We start from the raw sequence: 23,753 nt of genomic DNA, 5'->3' as shown, positions 1-23,753 counted from the left end.
TGAGTTGAGGTGTGAGACAAGTAGTGCTGTCAGCAGCTAAGCCTTTTATGTTGACACATTTGTGCCTAAAACAGTACTGTGGAGAGAACACTTCTCAGTAAATATTTGCCACTTAAGATGAAGTCAATTTCCAAAATTTCTATGTTCTGAACTTTATAGGGTATATGTGTGGCACACCAAGAGCAGTACGATAGCAGAAGGAATAAAGGACAGCAGCTTGAAAGCCAGCTGTTAGTCTCTTGACCATATAAAGTCTCAGCATCTCTAAATTACTCCCTTATTCATTTGATAAAAAAAGAAATAAGAAAATTTCAAAACCCTGTTCCACAAAGTCTCTCTGGTTTCTAATAAAGATTGAATATGGCTATAAATATAAGAATCGGGACCAAAAACAGAGTAAAAAGTAGAACTTCTCAACCATCAGTGCTCTCACACAAGGTTACAGGTTATTTCTACTAGAAATGTAGCAAAGGAAACAAATTTACTGGTGATTGCATACAGAAAAAGTTTTGAAAAACTAAAAATTGTTTTTATTTACTTAAAATTTTTTTGTAAATTTCCATTACCTTGAGACATTCAAATAAAGAAAAATGTCCAAGGATGATACAAAGTAACATAAAAATACAGAAAATATATAGGCTCTAAATATTACTCCTGCAGTTCCCAAAACAACTCATCAAAATTTAAGACTTTTGATAAAGATCACAGAAAATTGTGGAATTTAAAAAGGTAATGCCCATGAAATTTTAACTTCCAGAGTTAAAATTGTATACTAAATCTTTATTTCTCTAACCATTACTTTTGAAAACACATTTCTAGCTGTATTTTACATCAAACAGAAAACAATAAAAACTGACATATTTTTACCACTAACCTCAACTGAAAGAATATTTTTTAAAAACACAAAGGGGATTTTATTTTATTTAACTAACCATGAATATGAATAATTTTCATCAGATAAAACATAATATATTTTAGTGAATGCCTCTAAAATACAATCAACATCTCAAATTCTAGAAATTATTAATGAATATGGCTTCTTCCAGAATAGGCAGGATCCAAAATACATGATGAAAGGATCTATAAAACATTCAAATTTTAAAAACTGCGGGAGGCCATGTTTAGGTCAGAGCTTTGGTATTGGCAAACTGAAAAGAGGAAAGACAAAGTCACCTTTTTAAAAGTAATAAGTAGTACGTTTTCCAATATAGTGGGGGGAAAAAATCAAAGAGTAACTGACCTCGAGTTTATGTTAACAATGAAACTGAAAAATATATTTAAAATATTAAAATTTAAAAAAATATTTCATAGAGCATTTAATATCTGCCCATACACACATTGCATATACCAATTTCTTCTTTTAAAAAGTTTCTGAAAACTGTATTGGCAACTTTTAAAATATACCACCTTTCTACATGTTAACTTACCTGTTTCTTTAAAGCTCCTAACAGTAAATGAATCTAGGTCTACTGATTTTGGTCTAAGTGGTACTTGTTCAGAATCTAGCTTTGGTTTTGATAGTGGCTCGGTTTCAAATTTTGATGAAATGGCAGACACTTCCCCATTAATCCTGAAATGAGAAAAATCCAACAGAGGCAACATGACCGCTTTTTAACATTTTAATTGACACCGAAGATGTTACAGCATAATACTGATTTCTCTTTCTGTTCTATAAAATGATTTTCATAAACAATGACCTCTACCCTAAAACTATTCCCAATAAAATCAGAAATGTAAGAACAGCTTAATATGAGTACATTCACCAGTGTGAGTATAAGATTAATATTTAACAGAATTATTAAGTCTATAGAAAAAAAACATGGAAACCAAATACATAAAAAATTTCTTTGAGATTTAGAAGGGCAGTAGAACCACTGATGTCAAAGGCAGGTAAATTAACAAGCTAACTTAAAACTATGTAAAACTTACCTAGCTACAGGTGGTGGTGGAGGAACTGGTTTCTCAGGTCGCTTTGGGTACACTGTTCCAGAAGATCTCAATAAATTATTGGCTTTGGTGGGTGGAGTAGGCTTCTTTGGTGGGACTTGTGGAGCAGCTGGTTTAGGTTTCTGTTCCAGCATGGATTTTTCATCTGAGTAAAAAATATTTAATAAGTTATTAACAATGGGAACTGTTCAGGTTTTTCTATGGCTTAAAGCTAATGTCAGGCTGGAAAAATGTGAAACAGAAATTATTTGTGTTTTAAGTTTTAAGTTATACTGTAATAAGCCTAAATATCTAAAAAAAAGTTTACTTTGGTGGGGTGGGGGACCCCAAATAAGCTTCTGAAATACAAATAATGTCTGCTTCTTACTGTCTTCCCAGCATCCTTTGCTCGTAGGGGTGGTATTCTGCTCAAATATAACCACTCAAGATTTTACTCTAAGCCGAGAATATTATCTAGACTTAAATCCAGACCACTTTCTGAAAATGAAATAGAGGGAACTAAAAATGAATAGGAATTCTAGTGTTAACATAATTATTTTGAAATAATCACAATGACAAAGAAAAAAATCAAATATTAAGAGAAACTGAGGCTAGGCTGATTAGTTAGAAATGAGAAAATTACAGCCTTATATTTATAATTCTCACCTTGGTGTTAGGAATTTTATTAAGAGCATATCATTTAATAATTCTATGAAATAAATTAGAAAATATACTGGACAAAACAACCTTGAGGACAATTTCAAACCATATTATGAAAAACAAATTTTTCACCAAAAGTACATGGTACTATATACACAAAGACATACTTGGTTCCTGATCTCTCAGGTAATAAGAACAAGTATCAAAACTGACACACGTGCACACGTTAGATATCCATTATACAGCAGTCAGCAAAAAATGTGTTATATGGCATATATGCAAAAATAAGAAACTCCTAAGTGCAATACTGAGTACTTTTCAAAGTTCACTTGGTTTTTGAAAACAATATCTATCTCAGGACCACGAATTATTTCATGAACTTTCACGTTAATCAGAAACTGGTGATAATGAATCTTGAACAAACTCTGCAAGCACTGGGTAAAGCACTCATTCAAAATCACTAGTTTCATCTAACAAATTATGAAAATAACAAACAATGAAAATAACAAAATACCATTGTTCAGTTTTATCATGTATGGATAGCTTCCTTAGATAATTTAAAATATAGCTTAGTCTAGTAAAACCCTGGTCATCCAAACGTAAATTTCTATAAAATATTTAAAAAGATGTTTTATAAAATATATATGGAAGATGTTAAAGGATAACAAATAGAAGTTCACTAATTGAATACACTTCTTTTAACAGATATATAAATAACAGCTTGAAATCAATTCAGTTTCATCCTGCTTTCAGGCTTATCTATCTTTTGTTTCTAGCAGCATGGCTACAATGAATGCACAGGGTAGTATTCTTTGCATTTCACAATGTTGGGATCCATGTACTTCTTTTTTTTTTTTTTTAATCCTCACCCAGGGATATTTTTTCCACTGGTTTTCAGAGAGAATGAAAGGGAGAGAGAGAGAGAAAGTGAGAAACATCAATGTGAGAGAGACATATCGATTGGTTGCCTCCCACATGCACCCTGACCAAGGCAGGGAATGGAGCCTGCAACCAAGGTACACGCCCTTGGCCGGAAATGAACTCGGGACCCTTCAGTCCGAGGGCTGGTACTCTAACCACTGAGCCAAACCAGCTAGGGCTCCATGTACTTCTTGATTCTGTATAGATGCTTAATATAAACTCTTAACAAAGGTTCATCCTATATTTCTGATATTTGTATCAAATTACATGTAAAAAGCTGAACTCATGCATATTTCCCCCCAGAAACTGTCTCTATTTCATACCATCTCATTTCCCCATCCTTACAACCCTTGGGATCCAATCATTTAACAAGATGTGCTAATGTAAAACCTAAACCTCTCTCCTTACTGCAGAGCCTGATATATATCAGTCTCTTTAGCAGATAATGTATTTTATTAACTCAAATATACGCTTCCTTCATATGAGTACACCAAGCTAGTAAGTGCACAGTGTTCTTTTTATAAGACTAATCGATCTGGAAATGCACGTGCCTAAAGTTGGTCCAAAAGCTGAAAAGGACTTACAGTTCATGGTTGTGGAGAGGTTTTCCTCTCTTTCCTATCAAATGGACAAGAAATCATGTTGCTCTGATCGTCACTGTCAACACTATTGTAACCACAAGGGGAATCAATTAGAAGATAAAGTAGACACTAAGGATGGAAGAATGGAAAGAAAGATAATCCAGGTCCATAATAAAATTAGAGAGTTCAGGGTGTGGGAGGTCAGATGGCTCCTACTTCTGGATTTGGAATTATCTAAGACGGTTTTCCTATTGTTTAAGTAAGTTTGAATAAGGATTTTATGTCCTTTGCTCTTAAAACATCCCAACTTCCTTTTATCCATACCCCATCTACCTAAATAGCCCAAGAAGAAAGTTTCAGAAAAACGTTATCTGAACATCAGTGTTTAAATTACACAATAAACATTGTACTGCGTATCCCTATGCATCATATATCTACTGTGCAAGGAACTACAGAACCAATGTCAAATAAGATTCAGATACACACACATACTCTCTCTCTCTTCCCCTATGCCTCTGCCCTTATGAAGTTTAGTTACGTGAGAAAATAACAAAAAAAAATCTAAACAAATATGTGACATATGAGTTATATCAACTTTTAGACAGAATAACTTAAAAACTAATTCAAGTAGGTGACGTTAAGCTGGATATTATAGCTGAAACCTAAAAAATAAAAAGGAGTTAGCTACAGAAAGTACTCCTTCTAAAAGGAGTATGAGAGAAATGGGATTCCAGGGAAAAGGTACTACACCATGTAATGATGAAGAAAAAAATACTGGTATTCTATGCACATGATATAGTAGGGAACTAGATACTACATACAGTAAGCAAGAAAAGAGAATTATGAGAAATATTAGAAAAGTCAATAGAAGCCAGATCACTCAAAACCTGCAAGGCTAATGTAATCAAGAGAGTTTGCTTTTGAGAAAATATTGTAAGTCGGATATTTTCCAAAAATGCAACAGGAAGCATTCAAACACATTAAGCTGATGTGTTGTATATGACATACACATATTCGAGGGAAACACGTAAACATACACTTAATTTCCGTAGTATAAATTCTGAAACCCTTATCACTACTTTAAATCCTTTTTGGAGCAGGGTGAGATGTAAACAAATAGTTAAATACACACTCCTTCCAATACCATTGAAAGGCCTCTTTCATGAACTAAACAAGTGGTTCTCAATCTTGTCTTCAGATAAAATCATGTCATAAATACTACTGAGTCCTACCCTATAATAATTCTGTACAGGATTCTAGGCATCAGCATATTTTTTAGACACCCAGGTAATTCTCATATGCAGCCAGGATTGAGAATGACTGTACCAAGCTACCTTTCTAGCTTAGTTCCTCACAACTCCTTTTAGGTGTCTATAGCCATTTCCTGAATATGCTATGCTTTCATTCTTCTCATATTCTCTTTCTGTGGACTTACCTTCACCTTTTTAGTCAACACATTCTGTTCATTTTCTAAGTCTCTGTACAATCACAATAGTTAATGCCTATTAACTATTCAACTAGCAAGGTTGGGATATAATTTTTTTAAATGAAAAAATAATTTCTTTATCTTCCTACTATCTAGCAGAAGCAAGCTGCCTCATTCATAATTGACTGAATTTATGTTACTGTATGTTTAACTTTTATTAAGTCTGTTTCAGGTGTAGTTATAAATATAGAACATAGTTTACCACTTCTTAAGAGGTCAAGATTATTTTTAGGTTCAGTCTGGACTGATATATTAGAGATTTCAAAATGTTCTTTGTAGAACATTAGAGATAAGTATCATTTCCTTTTTGGTAAACACACTAAATATAAAATACAATAGAGTCCTGCCAACTCTCAACTCAATGTCTATGTACTACAGATTGTGTCACAGATTAAAAGGCACTTGAGTTTAGTACCTCCAATAATAAATGACCTCAAATGAGTCTTAAACACATGGATTTTGATTTTAATTGCACGCTAAAGTGAACTGTATTACACAAGGTTTGAGAACACATAATTTAAAAGCACATTGTGACCACTGATCTTGAACACTCTGCAACATGAAGAATACTGATTTAAGAATCCATAGCCAGCATAGAAGTTGGAAAATCCACACCTTTATTATCACAATTTAATTTTCATAAAGTTTTAACTCTCTATAAATTAAGCATTCCATTTATTGGCTCACCAAGAGAAAAGAATGCTCCTAAGCAAAGCTGTAAAGTAGCTACTCCAAGACTCCCTTTTTAGGCAAAAACTACTATTCTGCCAACTTAGAATTCAACCTAAAACAAAAATATCTTTCAAGAACAAGAAAAAAAATTTTAAACAAACAAAACATGTTCCACCATTAGGTCCTCCATAAAAGAAATTATATATACTTATTCTAGGCAGAAAGTATAAAGTGAAAACAACCAAACACAGGGAATCTGCAGCATACACATGGTGGTTGAAGCTTTTAAGTATATAAATGAGAAAGTCAAGAATAAGACAACACAAGATTCAACTCTGACAGTCCTTCCTTATTAATTTTTAGTTTAGTAAATTAGTGAATGAATTAAACATGCTCCTACCCCTTTGGAAGGGAACCAGCAACAGCTACATGACCTTCTATAAGAGATGAAATCAACTGAACCACAAATCTTTTTCAAGGAGATAGGGTAAGATTTATTGGGCTTCAAAATCCCAGAATCAGCCAACTAGACCCTCACTGTGTAGTCTCATGAAATCCTAGCATGTGACTACAGCTTCTCAGCAATTCTAATTTGCTGCCCTTCAGTGTCAGGCTAAAATCTGTGCCAGATGCAGAAATGAAAACATCATCATCAACAAACTTCAAGAAGGAATATACACTAGCACATCTCTCCCTTCCCATTGCTAGTTAGGAAACCAGATGCCATTATTAACATGATGGTGCTTAGTTCCTGACTGGAAGGGTTTATTATCTGGTTATGTTCTACTTGGGAATCAGCTGATCCCACTTCTCAAATAGAAACTCTAAAAGAAATGCTCCGCAAGAAAAAGTGAGCACAGATTCACTGCCTCTAATAATAAAAATGTGGAACCAGGCTAGGCTTCAGCAGCCTATCATGCTCTTCCTATGGATGTCCCTGGGGCCTTTTGGGGGAGGACATGTTAAAGGTTACCATCTAATTGATTTTATACCAGTTTTTGTTACATTCTAACCTACACATTTATCTGCCTCCCTGCCTGGCACCCCAAAATAACAGTTTATCCCTTTCTACTCACACATATTTCATACCTAGGAGGAGAAAGGGCACCAACAATGAAGTAGACTACTGACAGGTATGTCCAAGAAAGCTTTCCCCTAAAGCAGGAGGAAAACTTGTACTCCAAAGTGTTGATAGTATGACTCTTCTGAGGCATAGCATGGCTGGCATTTAAGGTACCTCTGAGAAAATCAGGGGCAAAAAACTGCTATGTAGGCCTGAAAAGATACACCTTGCAGCTTGGGGCAGGAAGCACACAGTGAAGATATAAGCTCCATTGTTAAGATCTGAAAAAGTATCCTCAAAGGTAAGATGATCAGATGCACGTTTCTTGTAGCTCTTTTTTTCCCTCCCCAACACAGCAGAGCTTTTCAAAGGGTATCTCCCGTGCAACTAGGATCATGAGAGATAAAAGTCATGAACACATGTACTGGTGAAATATACTGTATTTCCTGTCAGAAGGCTAAGGCTCCTAACATGGCTCTTGACACGGTTTGAAATAGCTCGTTCTGCTGACTATGGAACAAGGGTAGATCTTTGATCTTGTTTCACTTATAAAACAATTCTTATACTTGCACGGACGCATTAAAATGTTTCAAAATCTTTTCAGTGAAGTTTTAGTATTAAGATTTAAAACTAAGAAAACAAAAGTCTTTTCTATTTACTCATATATTTGCCATTTCTGGCAATCCTCATTACTTTGTGACATTCGAATGCCTATATAGCATCATTTTCCTTCTCCAAAAAAGAACTTTTAACATTTCCTATGTAGCATATACAGTCTGCTGGTCATGACTTCCCTCAGATTTTGTCTGGAAATTTTTATTTTGCATCCATTACCTGAAAGTTATTTTTGCTAGGTAGACAACTCAAGGTTGACACTTATTTTATTTCCAACTTTATGCTTTTCTCTTTGTCACTGCTTTTCATGAAATGTATTATGATGTGCCTTAAAGTGGTTTCTTTTAGGTTTCTTTTGCTTGGAGCTCTTGGATCTGTAGGATTATAGTTTTACCAGATCTGAAATTTTTTCAACCATTACTTCTTCAGATATTTTTTCCTGTTACCATTCTCTATCTATTGCTTCAAGGACTCCAATTACACATAAGTAAAGCCAACTGATATTGTCTCTCACGCCACTGGTGCTCTGTTCATTGTCCTAGTCTTTTTTCTATACATTTTAGATACATTCTATTGTTTTATCTTCCAGTTCATTAATATTTTCTTCTCTACTCTCCAATCTCCTGGTAATTCCATTCAGTGTTTTTCATTTCAGATATTGTATTCCTCATCCACCAAAGTCCAATTTGGGTTTTCTTTTTATATTTTCCATTTCTCTTACCACCATGTTCAAATTTCTTCCACATTCTTGAACACATGGGATACATTTATAATAGCTGTTTTAATGTTGTTGCTGCTATTTCCATTATATCTTATCATTTCTGGGTCTCTTTAAATTGACTGATTTTTCTTTGAGTTATGAGTTACTATTTTCTCCTGTTCTTTTTCCCCCCCATCAGATAATGGACAATGTAAATTTTATACTCTTAGGTGATATTGTGGGTTCAGTTCCAAATCACCACAATAAAGCAAGTATCACAATAAAGCAAGCTGTAATCTTTGCTGGTGGAGGATCTTGCCTTCAATTTATAAAAGAATACAAAATCTGTGAAGCACAATAAAGTCAAGCACAATAAAATAAGGTATGTCTGTGTTCTTTTACATTTTACTGAATTTTGTTCTAAAATTAGTTTCATCTGTTTCCAAGGTAGGTGCAGAGAAGCCTTTAGTCTAAGGTGAGATATCCTTTTAGAAAATCTATCCAATGCCTTGTGAGTTCTTTCCACTGTGGCTTGTAGGAACAAATTTTCTGTGAGTTCCAGAAATTACTTCACCAAATGCTTTCTAGCACTTAATCTCCAGCTATGAAAATTTTCTTACACATGTGTGTAATTCAGTATTCAACTAAGAAAGCCTCATGGTAAATCCTACAGGATCTCTGAGTGCTCTCTGTGTGCAGTTACAGACATTCTGGCACTCTGCCTCACACAATGTAGCTACCTTGGGCTCCCTAAACCCCAATCTCCTCTACTCTGCAGAAAAACTAAGCTCTGTCTGGCCTCCTGTTTTCTGTTGCCTGCAAAATGCTTCTAGACAATAAGCTGCGGATAATTTCAGGGCTTGCCTCACTGGTTTCAGTGAAAATTTCTCAGTGATAACAATACTATGCTACCTATTGTTCAGTAACTGAAACTGTGTCAAATATTTTGTCCAGTTTCCAAGTTGTTTAACTCAGGAAGGAAAACTCAGTCTTTGCTACTTTATCATGGCCAGGATTTTGAGGAGATAAATGTAAAAAAAAATGTATTATCTTCGATTTTGTTTATAAGATCAACTCACTGATCGCAGAAAAAAGAAGTCAGTATCTGAATTTTAACAAACCACTATCTACTTAATGGAGAGGACTATAAAAGAAATATAATGATGAAGCCAGCAACACACTTCTACATGAGTTTCATGTGTACAAATATTATAACCAAGTAGTATAATGAACTGATCCAAAAATCAGACCTAACAATAGCAATACCACAAAGGACTAATCTGAAATTAAGAAATGCTTTTATTAAGTATAAATTATTTTAAATCAAATTAAAAATACTCAAATGGAAAAAAGGAAGTAAAACTTCCATGCTGTACGGTAAATGGGAACATGGGCCCCTTCCCATGCTCCAACTTCCCCTCCCACCTTGTAGGAAATACAGTGAAGGCCATAAGTAAGCACACACTATGAGACCTTGGGAGCCTAGCCAGCTCCTCAGTCAAGAAAAGAGCTAGTGTTTTGATTTCACACAGCCTGTCCCCCTTGCCCTGCATGCCCTGCATTTCTCTGTTTTCTGTTCTCTACAAAACCTTGTGCTGGGAATGTCTGGGTGGCGGCGAAACAATAGCACAGGCCGGCTGCCCCCCGTGTGGCAGATGGGACTTAGCGGTTCAACTTCACCGGTGGCAGCTGGTGCAGTGGGAAAACTTCACCAGCTGGCCACCCCCAGTGCACACGTAAGTCCTAATAAACCCATGTCTTTCACAGCAAGTTCTCCAGATTATTTCTTTGGAATCAGCAGCATTATGCTGAGGTTTTCCCAAACCTTGGCACTCTGCCTAGCACATGCAGGCAAAGATCAGTTCAAATAATGAGTAAGAGATAAAGCTACAAAGATGTATAACATATTCAGGGAGAAAACTATAAGTAGTTGCTGCATTTAGTGAGTGAAAACGGTAGAAGATGGTAACAAAACTATAATTTGGAATCAGTTCCCAACACCACCAAATACTGGCCAGGATGTTGAGCAACCTGAGCCCTTAATCACTGTTGGTGGGAATGCAAAATGGTACACACACTTTGGAAGAGTTTGGTGGTTTCTTACAAAGCTAAACATACTCTCACCATATGATCTAACAATCCTTGGTATTTAACCTGGTGAACTGAAATCTTATGTACACAAAAAATCCTGCATAGAGATGTTAAGAGCAGCTTTATTCATAACTGCCAACACTTGACAGCAACCCTTTAATAGGTTAATGGCCCCAGACAATAGAATATTAATCAGCGCTAAAAAGAAATGAGTCATCAAATTCTGAAAAGACTTCAAGAAACATTAAAGACATATTACAAAATAAAAGAAGTCAATGTGAAAAGGCTACATGCTATATATGACAACTATTATGACATTCTGAAAAAGGCAAGACTATGGAGAAAATTAAAAGATCAGTGAGTGTCAGGGATTAAGTGTAAGGAGAAATGAAAAGGCAGAGCAGGGAGTATTTTTAGGGCAGTGAGACTATTCTGTATGATATTACAAACATACATTTTTCAAATAACACATTTGTCAAACTCATAAAATGTATAATACCAGGAGTGAACCCTAATGAAAACTACAATCTTTGGATGATGTGTGTCAATGGAGGTGCACTGATTTTAATAAATGTACCACTCTGGTGCAGGATGTTGATAGTGGGGAAGTTTAAGCATGTGTGTAGGTAGGGAGTACACGCTCTCTGCTCAATTTTACTTAACTCTAAAACTGTTCTAGCCCTGGTTGGGTAGCTCCGTTGGTCAGAGCATTGTCCTAATACGCCAAGGTTATAGGTTAGATTCCCAGTCAGGGCACATACAAGAATCAACCAATGAATGTATAAATAAGTGGAACAACAAATCAATGTTTATCTCTCTCTCTCTAACCAATAAATTAAAAAAAAAACACCTGTTCTAAACATAGTCTATTAAAAAATAAATTCTGAAAAGATGTAAAATATAAGCCAAAAAAGGAACTAGATTAGAAGAAATCAGTTAAGAGAGGTCAATCACACTTTAGGTAAGAGACAAAGACAGGCAGTAGAAACAAAACCATTCTAAAACATTATTCAAATTTTTGCATGCACATATAGCCTCATCTACTAGACATAACCATTCCAGATCTTTCTGTACGAAGGAGGTATATTCTCCAAATTAATAATAACTACACAAAATAAGTAATGTTTTTTAACAAAATACATATGGTACCTTAAATAACTTTTCAAGTTTACAGGACAAATGAAATGAAAATTAAATAATACACAATAACCCACTTCCATGTTTTAAATAAGAACACTTATTTACAGATCCCTAAAAAAAAAAAATTTAATTTATTTCAACTAGGTCACTATAAAAATGTTTATGCTTAGTTTTCTTATACAGCATTTGAAATAACTATGAATAAATACTACATCCTTACTAAAGAAATGGTTTAACAGTTTAATGAATGTAAACTGGTTATCAGTTTGAGTAAAATCTTAACTTCCTAATGGATCCTGGCAAACTACTTCCTCCCAGAACACACCACACATTGAAAAGTAAACACTAAACCCAGTGTGGAGAGATGTTTTTCTTTAGAATGACAACAGAAGAAAGAGTTATTTTTCTAAAAGTGGAAAAATTAGCCACACCTCTTTCTTCAGGCTTTACAGGAAAATACTTTCTCTCTGCAGATATCAGCTCAGGCTTTGGGGCTAAGGAAAAACACAAAGTTCATACTTTTAAAAAAAAAATCGTTTTAGAGCACAAGAACAATTATACTACTAAAAAGTAAAGGTTAGTTTAAAAATAACATCAGATGAAAACATGGTTTAACAGAAAGAACAATAACAGATTAGGCTCAATTTAATGCTAAACCTGCCACTGTTAGCATGATTAAGTAATAACTGTAATCTCAGTTCCTTTGTCAAATCAAAGTGTTACGTCTGCTACACCACCACTGTCCAGTATAACTAACCATAATGATGGAAATATTCTATTGTTGTGCTGTACGATATTGGCTGTTGAGGCGTGAAATGCTGCTGTCATTTTGGAATTAAATGTTTTATATAATTTTAATAACTTTGTAAGACCAAATTAGTGTCTAAAAAGCCGTCAATACTATCTTATATAAAAATTACTTCTCACTTGAGCTTTCCATGCTCTGGGATTAGGTCAGCAAATACAAAGCTAAAAACCACTGAGCAAGAAACAGCTTGCATTATTCTAAAAAGAGAAAATCTTTCAAGAAAAAAAACTGTACCATATTTATAAACATCAGAAATTGGAGGCTTTGGAATTCACAGAAATAGACAAAGAGCATTATAAAACATTAACTCTAGAAAACTCTTCTAGGTTTGTTTAATTCAACTGTTTAAAAAAATAAACTCTTGTAGTTTGTTTAATCACTAGCACACTCTCTTAAAGAAGAGTGCATAAATAATCAGTATTTGTTTGAGACATTAACAAATGGATTTCATTTGAAAAGACAGAAAAAATGGTTTTGTCAGGTCAATATATTAAGTTTACTCAGCAGATTTTAACTTAGTCAATTCTCTTAACTCAAAATCATATAGAACTAAAGCATACAAATTATTTTCAAAATTCCTATTTTATATACCTTGTACTTTGAACAATAGTAACAGATATTAATGCATGTGAGCACTCAATTTTTATATATTTCTAAAAATTCATATAAAGCACATACATTTTTTTTTTTGCTAATAGAAATAAATGGTGTATATAAGACCCAATTTCACCACTTTAGAACTTAAAAGATATGAAAACAGCAAACTGAATAATAGTTTTCTTACATACCTGGACCCTTAGCAGGAGGTGGTGGTTTCTTTGGTTTCTATTAAAATAATAATGGTAAAATAATAATGGTAAAAACAGTTCAACATATACTAAATATAGTTAAAATAATTTCTGCTCACTAAAAATCAAAATTATATGAACATCTCTCTAACCCTTACCTGCTAAAAATTATAAAATCCTAACTCAACAAAATGTCACGGAAAAACTTTATTCTATTAGAATATCTCCTTGATCAAAATTCAAAAATTTCTAGCCCGGACGGGTATGGCTCAGCGGTTGAGCGTCGACCTAGGATCCAGGCGATTGGGGTTCGATTCCTGGTCAAGGCACATGCCCGGGTTGCAGGCTCCATTCCCAGTCAGGGGCGTGCAAGAGGCAGCCGATCAATGACTCTCCTATCATTGATGTTTCTATCTCTCTCTCTCCCTCTCCTTTCCTTTCTCTGAAATCAATAGATATATTAAAAATAAAATTTCTAAATTTATCAGTATTAGATAAACCTATAAATTCTTAATGATAAGCAAAAACATTCTGTTCTGCCTCCCGTAGTTTAAGATTTCTGTGCATCGTTTCACTGTGTCTAACAGCTGAGTTCAGTGGGGAGGGGTGGTAGGGAAAGGGAAAGAAGGAAATTCAGATTGTTTAAAAAAAAAAAGCAACTAATAAATATATGTAGCTTTCATTCTTGACTTTTCAGAACTCCCAAAGAGAAGATTAAAGGCAAAGGTCTGTTTCCTCAATTTATTCATATTCTTTTAGATTTATAAGGATTCACTTACTACTTAAGACTTCATTTAATGAGTTAAAAAACTGGAGACACATTTTTAAGTATGTGAATTTGGTTTTTCCCAAATTAAAAATAACTAATAATCAATAATATATAAGGATCTAATAAAAGACCAAAAAAATGTGTTCATTTAGAAAAGTATAGGCCCTGGCTAGGCAGCTCAGTTGGTTAGAGCATCCTCTCTCTGCATATACCACGGTTTCAGGTTTCAGGTCAGGGCACATAAAAGAATCAACCAACAATTCTCTTTCTCGAATCAATAAATGGGGGCGGGGGAAGTATAAAAATAAAGCAGACTGAAGGCTGAATCAACAGTGAACCAAATCCAGGGAAGGAAAGGCATCAGACAGTGTGAGCATCCACAGAGTAACCTGATAATTCACTTAATTAAATGAAAGACTGAAAAAATTAAGAGATTTCTGTATTGCCCTAATTCAAATATGGTAGACTGTCTTGCTGTGTATATGCACTCTCACTCCCTCCCCCTCTACATATTTTTAAAACTCAATTAGATCCATTGCTCTATGGGGGAAAAAAGACATCAAGTTGCAAAAAAGCAAAAGGTTACTGATGAAACTCAAGATTCACTTTATTCACCGTGAGAAGTGAAACAGATACATTAAATCCATTAAGAAGGCAAAGTCCACTTCTTACCCTCCCAAACATGCACTGAAATAACAGTTAAGATCTACACTGCCTTATTTTCAACAAAATTAAATAAAAATATAATTTCTTCCAGGCAAGTGCTAATTTATCTAACTAGTATGGCCAACATTTTTTCTTATTTTTCCCCCCATTGCATGCAGTATTTTATTTTTTACAATTTATTAAGGACAACTGTTCCCATATTAGAAGGGGTGTGTGTATGTGTTTGTGAGTGTATGTTTTTGTCTCTTTTATGCCTTTTTTAAATGTATCTTTATTGATTTCAGAGAGAGGAAGGGAGAGGGAGACAGAAACAGCAATGATGAGTCACTGATCGGCTGCCTCCTGCACACTCCCTACTGGGGATAAAGCCCAAACCCAAGCATGCGCCCTGACCGGGAATCAAACTATGATCTCCTGGATCCTAGGTCAATGCTCAACTGCTGAGCCATGCCGGCCAGGCTCTGCCTTTTTTTATTACAAGTTTTTAGTGTCGATATTATTGCAGGTGCTCCCTTTCTACTCTTTGCCCTCTTCTTCCTCCCCCTCCCTCCCTTAATTATAATAAAGTAATGAGTCAAAGGTTACTCCCCAGTATTATCAGTGGGGAAAGAAAACCACAAAAAAGCACAGAACTGAAATATTGTTTTGTTTTTACTATAATTCAAGTAAGTTACCCAAAGATATGAATCTAAAACACCCTCATAAAGTTATTCAGTAACAATGTAAAAACTCTGTTTTAAAATATATATATTGACAAAAGGTTCTTTAAACTATTATCATCATTGAAAAATAAAAGCTTACTGGAAAGTCCTTATCCAGTTCATTTATCTGAACGGCAAAGTTGTCTGGAAATACTCCTTCTTTACCATTCAGTTCACCCTTCCACCAGCCAGCTTCTCCAGTCTCCTAAAATGCAACATGAAGAATGATAAAGACAATAGGGGTTCTCTTTAAATATGGAAAAAATTACAGAAAACTTGAATTCCATGATTTTTACAAGGAAAAGAAAAAAAGCCTAAACAGATGAGGTCCTCCTAATAGAAAATATTCCTCGCATATTGCTTCTAGCAGTAGTTATAAAATTGGGTTTAATTTTAAGTAAATTAAGTAATATTTAATTTACAAGGATAAAAAGTTCTCTAAGAGGAGAAAGGAAAAAGAAAAGTGGGAGAGGAGGGTGAAGAGAAAATCTGAATTTCCAAACTGTATCTTCTAAACCTTCTACCCAACATTTTATATACTAAATATTATCCACATTACTGACTTGCTTTAGAAATTAACAAGCTCTTCAATTCCTTCCAAATGCCATCCTTCCATGATTAGTCCAAACTGTACGAACATTCAAAATGGCACACAGTGAACCACCTGATTGTTAATTTAAAACAATGGAAAGAGCCTGGGCCAGTGTTGCACAGTGGTTAGAGCATCGGACTGTGCATGGGTCTTAGGTTCGATTTCTGGTCAAGGGCACATACCCTGGTTGCAGGTTCCCTCCCAGCCTCCAGCTGGGCAAGTGCAGGAGGCAACCAGTAGATGTGTTTCTCTTACATGGATGTTTCTCTCTCTTCCCACCCCCCACCCCCTACCCCCCACCCCCACTTTCCCTCTACTCTCTCTGAAAAAGCAATGGAAAGGTATTCTCAAGTGAGGATTGAAAAAATAAATAAAACAATGGAAAGAAATTTCAAAAACTATTCAACAGAATTACACCATAAACAAAATACTTATAACTTTGCTCTATTACAAATTCTAATTATAGGATTCCAATAATACTGGGGGTTTTTTTTCTTTTGTCTCAATCCATTCAAAGTTGTAAAACTACCTTATTCTTTTAAATAGTTGCACTATTTTCCACAGTATAAAGTTTCATAATCATTTACATGTTGAGGGACATTTAAATTGTTTCCTTATATTCCTTATGGGTTTTTTAAAAATATATTACAAACAATACAAAAACATTGGGTGAAAAAAAATGCAGTGAGGTAAAAGAAAATAAGAACAGAAACTGGAGGTGGGTTAAGGTTGAAGAAAAAATGCAACATGATGGTAAAAAAATAATTCCCAATATATCAATTATAACAAAGATAATAAAAGTTTCCTAAAAACAAGCAAACAAAAAAACCAACCTCTCACTATGTGCTCGGTTCTCAGGACACAGAAACAAACAACACAAGGTCCCAGCTCTTCTAGAGCTCACATGGTAGGGGGATTGTAAGAATACTGAAAATTGTTTCTATGAATGAATTTCATGATATGATTCAGTGAAAAATGAGAAAGATCTTACCTTACTTATCAAATGGATTATCTCTCCCTCTTTAAAAGTAAGTTCATCTTCATTAGAACCTTCATAGGCAAATAACGTTCTACAATATTCCTTAGCTAAAATAAAGAATGTAAATAATGTAGCTTATATAAATTGACTGTTTCAACAAAGTTACTAAATCTCTATGTAGTGCCAAGAAATGTACACTAGAAGCTATTAAAATGAATTTAATAATTTCAGCCAATACTATATGTGGAATTAAGTAACAATTTCACTATCATTCATTCAACTACTTACTAAGCTCCTGCTATGCTCCCAGCACATTCTAACTGTGGGAGTGAAACATCAGTGCACAAAACATATTAAAATCCTCGACCTCATGGTGGCTATATCTAGCAGAATTTAATACTCTGACCAAGTAGTACAGTGTTGACAAATGTCTTCAACAAATCTAATAATATATTTGAGCATGTTTCATTCCTAGTATAAGAGTTTTATTGAAACACTCACCTTTAGTTTTACCTTCAGTGTCTGTTTTTGTTATCTCCATGTTCTGAGTTCTGGATCCTAGTGACTGTAGGATCGAGGGCTACAACAGAAAAGGATGAGATTAACTATTTTTTGTTGTTGTTAATCCTCACCTGAGGATATTTTTTCTACTGCTTTTCAGGGAGAGTGGAAGGGAGGGCGGGGTGAGAGAGATCAATGTGAGAGAGACACATCAACTGGTTGCCTCCCGCATGTGCCCCGACCAGGGACTGGGAGTGAACCCGAAAACCCAGGTACATGCCCTTGATGGGGAATCAAGCTGGTGACCCACCCTTTGGTGCTCGGGCCAATGCTCTAACCACTTAACCACACCGGCCATGGTGAGATCAACTATTTTAAGTTAGAATAAACATAATACTGTTAAACAAATTTTCCATTTACAGTTACACAGCTTTCCCTAGTGGTACTTACAGCCAGGTTAGAAATGTTATTAAAAACTCTGCCATGAAAAAGAGAACACTCTCAAAGGTGACTTAAATGATAGCTCAGAACCTCTAACTTTTAAAACTTCCTGGTTGTATGATTAAAAAAATACTATGATACTCACAATACAGTATCCTAACTTTAGAACCTCTAAAATTAGGGATAGCATTTAGAAACTTACTATGGATCAATCCCTGAGCTAAGCACTCTACATTCATTATAACTAATCTGCAGAACCCCCTGCATAAGGTAGGCACTCCTCCTATAGACAAGGAAACAGATATATAATTTGACCATGATCAGAGTAATTTAGTAGAACCCAGGTTGAAACCTAGAAAATATGACACCAGAATGTCAGTATGCTCTTAGACAACATCACTAATCTTCCTTACAGTGAGACAGAGAAAAAAGTCTCAATACTTCATTGCTGCTATAGAAATGAAAATACTATTAATGTCATTATCACTATAGTCTTATTAAAACTATAGTCTAGTAGACAATTTTCCACTATATTTTACTGCAGTTAAGTCCTTCACTGTTTCCTTGAGTCCTATCCCCAGAAATAGCACTCTATTTGACCTTAGACTTAACTGCTTAGTTAAAAATCTGAACATACCACTAACTTATCTATCACTGTATGTTCTGTTTAACTTTTTTTAAAATCTTCACCCAAGAATACGTGTATTGATTTAGGAAAGAGGGAAGGGGGGAGAGAAAGAGAGAGAGAGAGACATCAATCTGAGAAAAATTTTGATTGGTTCACCCCGACCCAGGATGGAACCCTCAACCTAGGTATGTGCCCTGACTGGGAATCAAATCAACAACCTTCTGGAGTAGGGGATGATGCTCTAACCAACTGAGCGACCTGGCCAGGGCTGTTGTGTTTAAATTTTAAGATACTCACTTTAATTCCTCCCAATTCTAACAAGCGTATCTTCCAACCCAGTGTCACCTACAAACATAGCAAATGCTCTCCCTACTTTATCAATTCCTAGATCAGTGATGAAAGCAAGCCTCGAAAGCCCATCATGTAGGGTGACCTTGAAACTACTATCATAATCACAACTCTGGAGTAGTGGCCATTATAAATGGCAATGAAAAGGTTACTAGTGTAGGTGTCAACACACAGGCATGGACATCTGTCCAATATCATCCATTTGTGCTCTTAAGATGAATGTGTGTCACTTTGTGAATTCCACCTCAAATGCAAAAAGAAATGGTGTCATGGAAATCACAAGCTGCAGGACAACACGAACTGTGTGATAACTGAGATAGAGGGGACAGAGGAGCCCCCCTTGTCAGGCGCAGACCAGACCTCCCAACTCCCAGGTGCCTCCACGTGGAAAGATCCTTCCACCACTCAAGCATTGCCTCGAAATGGATGATTGTGATTCGATCCTTAGCCCTGCCCATGAAGCAATTCCTGGACAGTTGGCGCAGTTGTCCAACTGCTCTGGAGGCTTTTGGCAGAGCCAACCAGATCAGTCCTATGACCCACAGCAATGGCCTCCTGGTTTAGTGGCCTTGGTTCTGGCTTAAGCCATTCCCTAGAGAAAGTGGGCAGCAGTGTGGCTTCCTCACAGGACACATCTCTAACTTCACAAAAGAGGTGCTGAAGAAGGAATCAAAAAAAGAGGAAGAGACACCTGAGTCTAACAGGAAGGAGGTTGAAGTCACTCAGGCAATGTTAAGAGCAGAGAATGAGAGACTTGAAACTCTCTGTAGTATCTAGAACAGAAGTATGACCATCAGAGCTTCAAATGAAACTGCAAACTGCTGCTTACTGACCTAGCCCACAGCAGAAAGACTTAGAGATCAAACTTCTGAGAGGAAGACAGACAGTGCTAAAGAATAAGCTGCAGTCAGCCACTCAGAAAATTCTGGAGCTGACCTTGTTCCATCAATCCTGCATCACCTCCACTGGACGATGACATCAACCCTCATGCTTCAACTTGCAATGGAGGTGACATGGACTTTCCTGACATGATTTCACCACAACAGGAAATAAACAAACTGTCAAAGTTGTAACACTTGAGGCTGAAGTTAGCCATTGGAGGTGTTTTGCTCAGCCTTTCACAGCAAACAGCTATGATCACCATGAATTCTACAAACTCCATCAAGTACCATCAAGAAATTTAAACAGAAGCAAAACAAATACATTGATGACCATCAACTTGAAATGGCAATATTGCAGAATGTTCACAAACAAAAAGTGGAAGAAATAAGATGTAGGTATCAAGATAAAATAAATGAATAAGAAGAAAAAAAATTGAACTTGGAAATCTTTTACAGCAGGGTGGCTCTGAAATCAGAGAAACTGATGCCTCTAAAATTAATGATATGCAAAAATCTATTCAAATTCTACAAACTGGGGGGGGGGGAGGGGAGAAAAAAACAAAAAACAGCCCACCAAGGCCAAAGGACTTTAAATCAGAATTAAATCCCTCAAAAAAAATTTATCTTCTGTACAAAATGAGAGATGTTTTAAGAAGAGAACAACTCCAGAAAAATGAGCAACAGAAAAAACTGAAGAATGTGAATTGAAATATTACGAAGCAAATTAATAAGGTGACGAAAAAGAAAAAAGTTCTTCACCAAAGTACATTCATGAAAGAAGTGTTGAGAGCGCAACAAGCACTGTCTGATACTGAAAATAAAATAATGAGACGGAGTAGTCTCAACCAGAATAACAATCTCATTGACAACAATCAACATTTGGAGAAGGAACCAGCACAAATTCAGCTCAGCACAGAGCAGCTCTGCAAAGCCAACGATGCTCTTTTAGGTCAGTTTGAGCTTATTCCACAGCAGCCCTCCACAGGGTCAATGACCACAGAATGCAGTCTCTCTGAAGGCACTGATGCCTGATGAACTCAGTGAGTCTTCTAAACTGCTCCAAAAGGAGCTTCAAGGGCTGAGGAAATCAATGCAGAAAAAAGAAGCAACAATGAGAACCCTGGAGAAAGATCCCGGAGATTGTCTGATTCAATCACTGCAACCTCTGAACTAGAAAGACAACGTGAACAAACTGATTCAGAAGTTAAGCAGCTAAAGGAGAAACAAGATGTTTTATAAGGCCTACTTAAGGAAAGAGAGTTCTTAATCAAAGCCAAAAGTGATGCAATCCTTTCTTTAAGTGAAAATTTCACTAATAAAGTGAGTGAAAAGAAACTTTTGAGGCAGGCAGTAACCAATCTGAATGAGAGACTATTGAATTTTGAAGGTGACATGTGGAAACTCAAACACGAAAATGAAAAAACAGTAGAAAACTTCATGGGAAAAGGAAACAGAAAATCAAGCACTACAAGAGGCAAATATGCAACTTTCTACAATGAGGAAAGAGAAAGAACTGGAATATGCTGCAATGACGAAAAAGGCTCTTGCTGTAAAGCAACTACTGGAAAAAAAAAAAGAACAGAGCAAGACAGGGGAATTAAGTCAGCTTTTACAGGCAGTAGCATCACTCCAGCAAGAAACAGTTATGTTTCAACAGGAGCTAAATGAAGTCATGCTGGCACTGAAACAGAAACAAATGGTAAACTGTCTTAGAGAGGAAGTTCAATATTTACATGACAAAGAATTATACTTAAACCAGGACCTGGAGAGATCCCTTAACCATGCTTTAGCATCACAAGATTCTCCTCTGCCAGAAGCTTGGGCTGCAGAAGATGGAGCAGCTAATCTTAGAAGGAAAGTCAGTACTGGAGGAAAAGTCAGGTTTGTCTTCTAAAGCAATGGAAAAGGCAAGCCATCAAGCTAGTCTGCAGGTACAGTCACTGCAGGAACAATGTTATCACCACGGGGAGAGATGAAAGTGCACTACAGCTTTCTGTGTCTCAAGAACAAGAAAAGTAGTATGCTCACGCACTAGCTAACCTGAAGTTGGTACCAGCTGAAAGGCAGATAGTCTAGACAGAAAACTGGGGGTGTTACAGGGGTGTCTGGATAAAGGGATGCTGGCTTGAATTAGAAGGAAGAACAAATTAAAGAATTTAAATAACAAAATGAGGTAGAAAAGGTAGTGCTAGATAACCTAAAAAAGAAATTAATGAACTTATACTACGTAGCACAAAAGGAAAAGTCAACACAGTCCAAATGAGAAACCTCTTTAGAGGATATTTTCAAACATCAAAACACAAAGGTCATTAAGTGTTACAATAGGAAGCACCCTGCATATCAAAAGTGAAGGAATAGAGTTGCTCAGCGAAGACCAAGGCAGGTGGATGACCAAGTGGCTGAGATCAAAAAGTGTCCCCCACACACCTCTGAGGCCAGTAGTCCATGCATAAGGGTTCTTTTTCAGAACTTTTTGTTAAATATCTAGAAGCAGACTCTTACTCAGTTTTTCCAGCAGCAAAACACTCTGCTTGTGATATAAAGCCTTGAGATTCACCAGGAAAGACAAAACAAGCTAAAAATGTGCCACCAAGTCTTCAAACTACCAGAGGACCCACACCCAGAAAACAGATGTGAATTCCTGTTCCACAGTTGTGTGTTATTCACCCACCTGGACCTGCAACTGGTGGGTCTGGGCAGGCATCTTCTTCTAAATGCCATTACTAATGTTTTGCCCACATATTCACCTTTGCTACTGCCATCTGACAAGAGTACTCAAGTTGTCCTGAAAGACCTTCCAAAGCAAAACAGATGATTCTTGAGCCAGAAATAAGAGCACTTTAAAGCAGTGGCCTTTAGGGAAAAGGCACATATTTGTTTTTGTACTTTTACTTTGTTTAATAAAGACATTCTTAATATTTAATAAAAAAAAAAATTGTTAGTGTTGTCATGAAATGTTTCAATATACAGTGGTACCTTGGTTTTCAAATGTCTCTGCTGACAAACATTTCGGTTTACCAACGCTGTAAACCCGGAAGTAAATGCTTTGGTTTTCGAACACACCTTGCAAATCGAACATGCCACATGGCCTCCACTGAGTACAAGATCCTGAGGCCTAGCTGTCACTGTGGATCCCTTGGTTTTCAAACGTTTCAGAACTCAAACAATCTTCCAGAATGGATTACATTAGAAAACTGAGGTACCACTGTAATCCTAAACTTTGGAGTTGGAAAGGGGAGCCTGAGATCATTTACTATAATGGCCCTGCTAATGCAGACATTGCCTCTCCAACATTCCTAGTGGTTACATGGCTACAGCAAGACTCCAAAAATCCACCAAGAACTCCAATCTTTATCTTTAAAACCAAGAATTGATTAGCCATAACCTTAAGGCTGGATGTCTCAGAGATGGGAGAAGATAGGGTACAAAGTACAAGTTTTCTTTCCTGAACTCAGATCATAATTACATGAGAAAATATGTAGCAAGCTAGGAAAGAAAAAAAATGTTCAAACTAGATATGTTAGAAAATTTCAGAATATATTTCACCAACCAAAGCAGTCTTAAAAGTGAAATACAGCCTGGCCTGCATGGCTAAGCAGTTGAGCATCAACCTATTATCCAGGAAAACGTGGTTCAATTCCTGGTCAGGGCTTATGCTCAGGTTGGAGCTCGATCCCCAGTGGGGGGTGTGCAGGAGGTAGCCGATCAATGACTCTCTCATCATTGATGTTTCTATCTCTCTCTCTCTCCCTCTCCCTTCCTCTCTGTAAAATCAATGAAGATATATAAATATAAA

At 36.0% G+C, this 23,753-nt stretch overlaps 1 protein-coding gene across 1 annotated transcript in view; it reads right to left on the bottom strand.

Moving 5' to 3' along the window:
* The window catches only part of CD2AP (CD2 associated protein), a 98,669-nt gene that overhangs the window by 20,376 nt on the left and 54,540 nt on the right, over positions 1-23,753 (bottom strand). The window contains exons 7-13 of the mRNA XM_081141592.1: positions 17,660-17,738; positions 17,171-17,265; positions 15,688-15,792; positions 13,452-13,488; positions 12,287-12,349; positions 1,930-2,092; positions 1,428-1,570 (exon numbers count right to left, since the gene is read on the bottom strand). Of these exons, the coding sequence (XP_080997718.1) occupies positions 1,428-1,570; positions 1,930-2,092; positions 12,287-12,349; positions 13,452-13,488; positions 15,688-15,792; positions 17,171-17,265; positions 17,660-17,738 (685 nt within the window). The remainder of the gene's footprint in view (positions 1-1,427; positions 1,571-1,929; positions 2,093-12,286; positions 12,350-13,451; positions 13,489-15,687; positions 15,793-17,170; positions 17,266-17,659; positions 17,739-23,753) is intronic.

The sequence above is a fragment of the Miniopterus schreibersii genome (assembly GCF_964146895.1).
Source record: "Miniopterus schreibersii genome assembly, chromosome: 6".
NCBI lineage: Eukaryota > Metazoa > Chordata > Mammalia > Chiroptera > Miniopteridae > Miniopterus > Miniopterus schreibersii.
The sequence above is the reverse complement of the archived record's forward strand: the minus strand, read 5'-3'. Positions and strand labels throughout refer to the sequence as shown.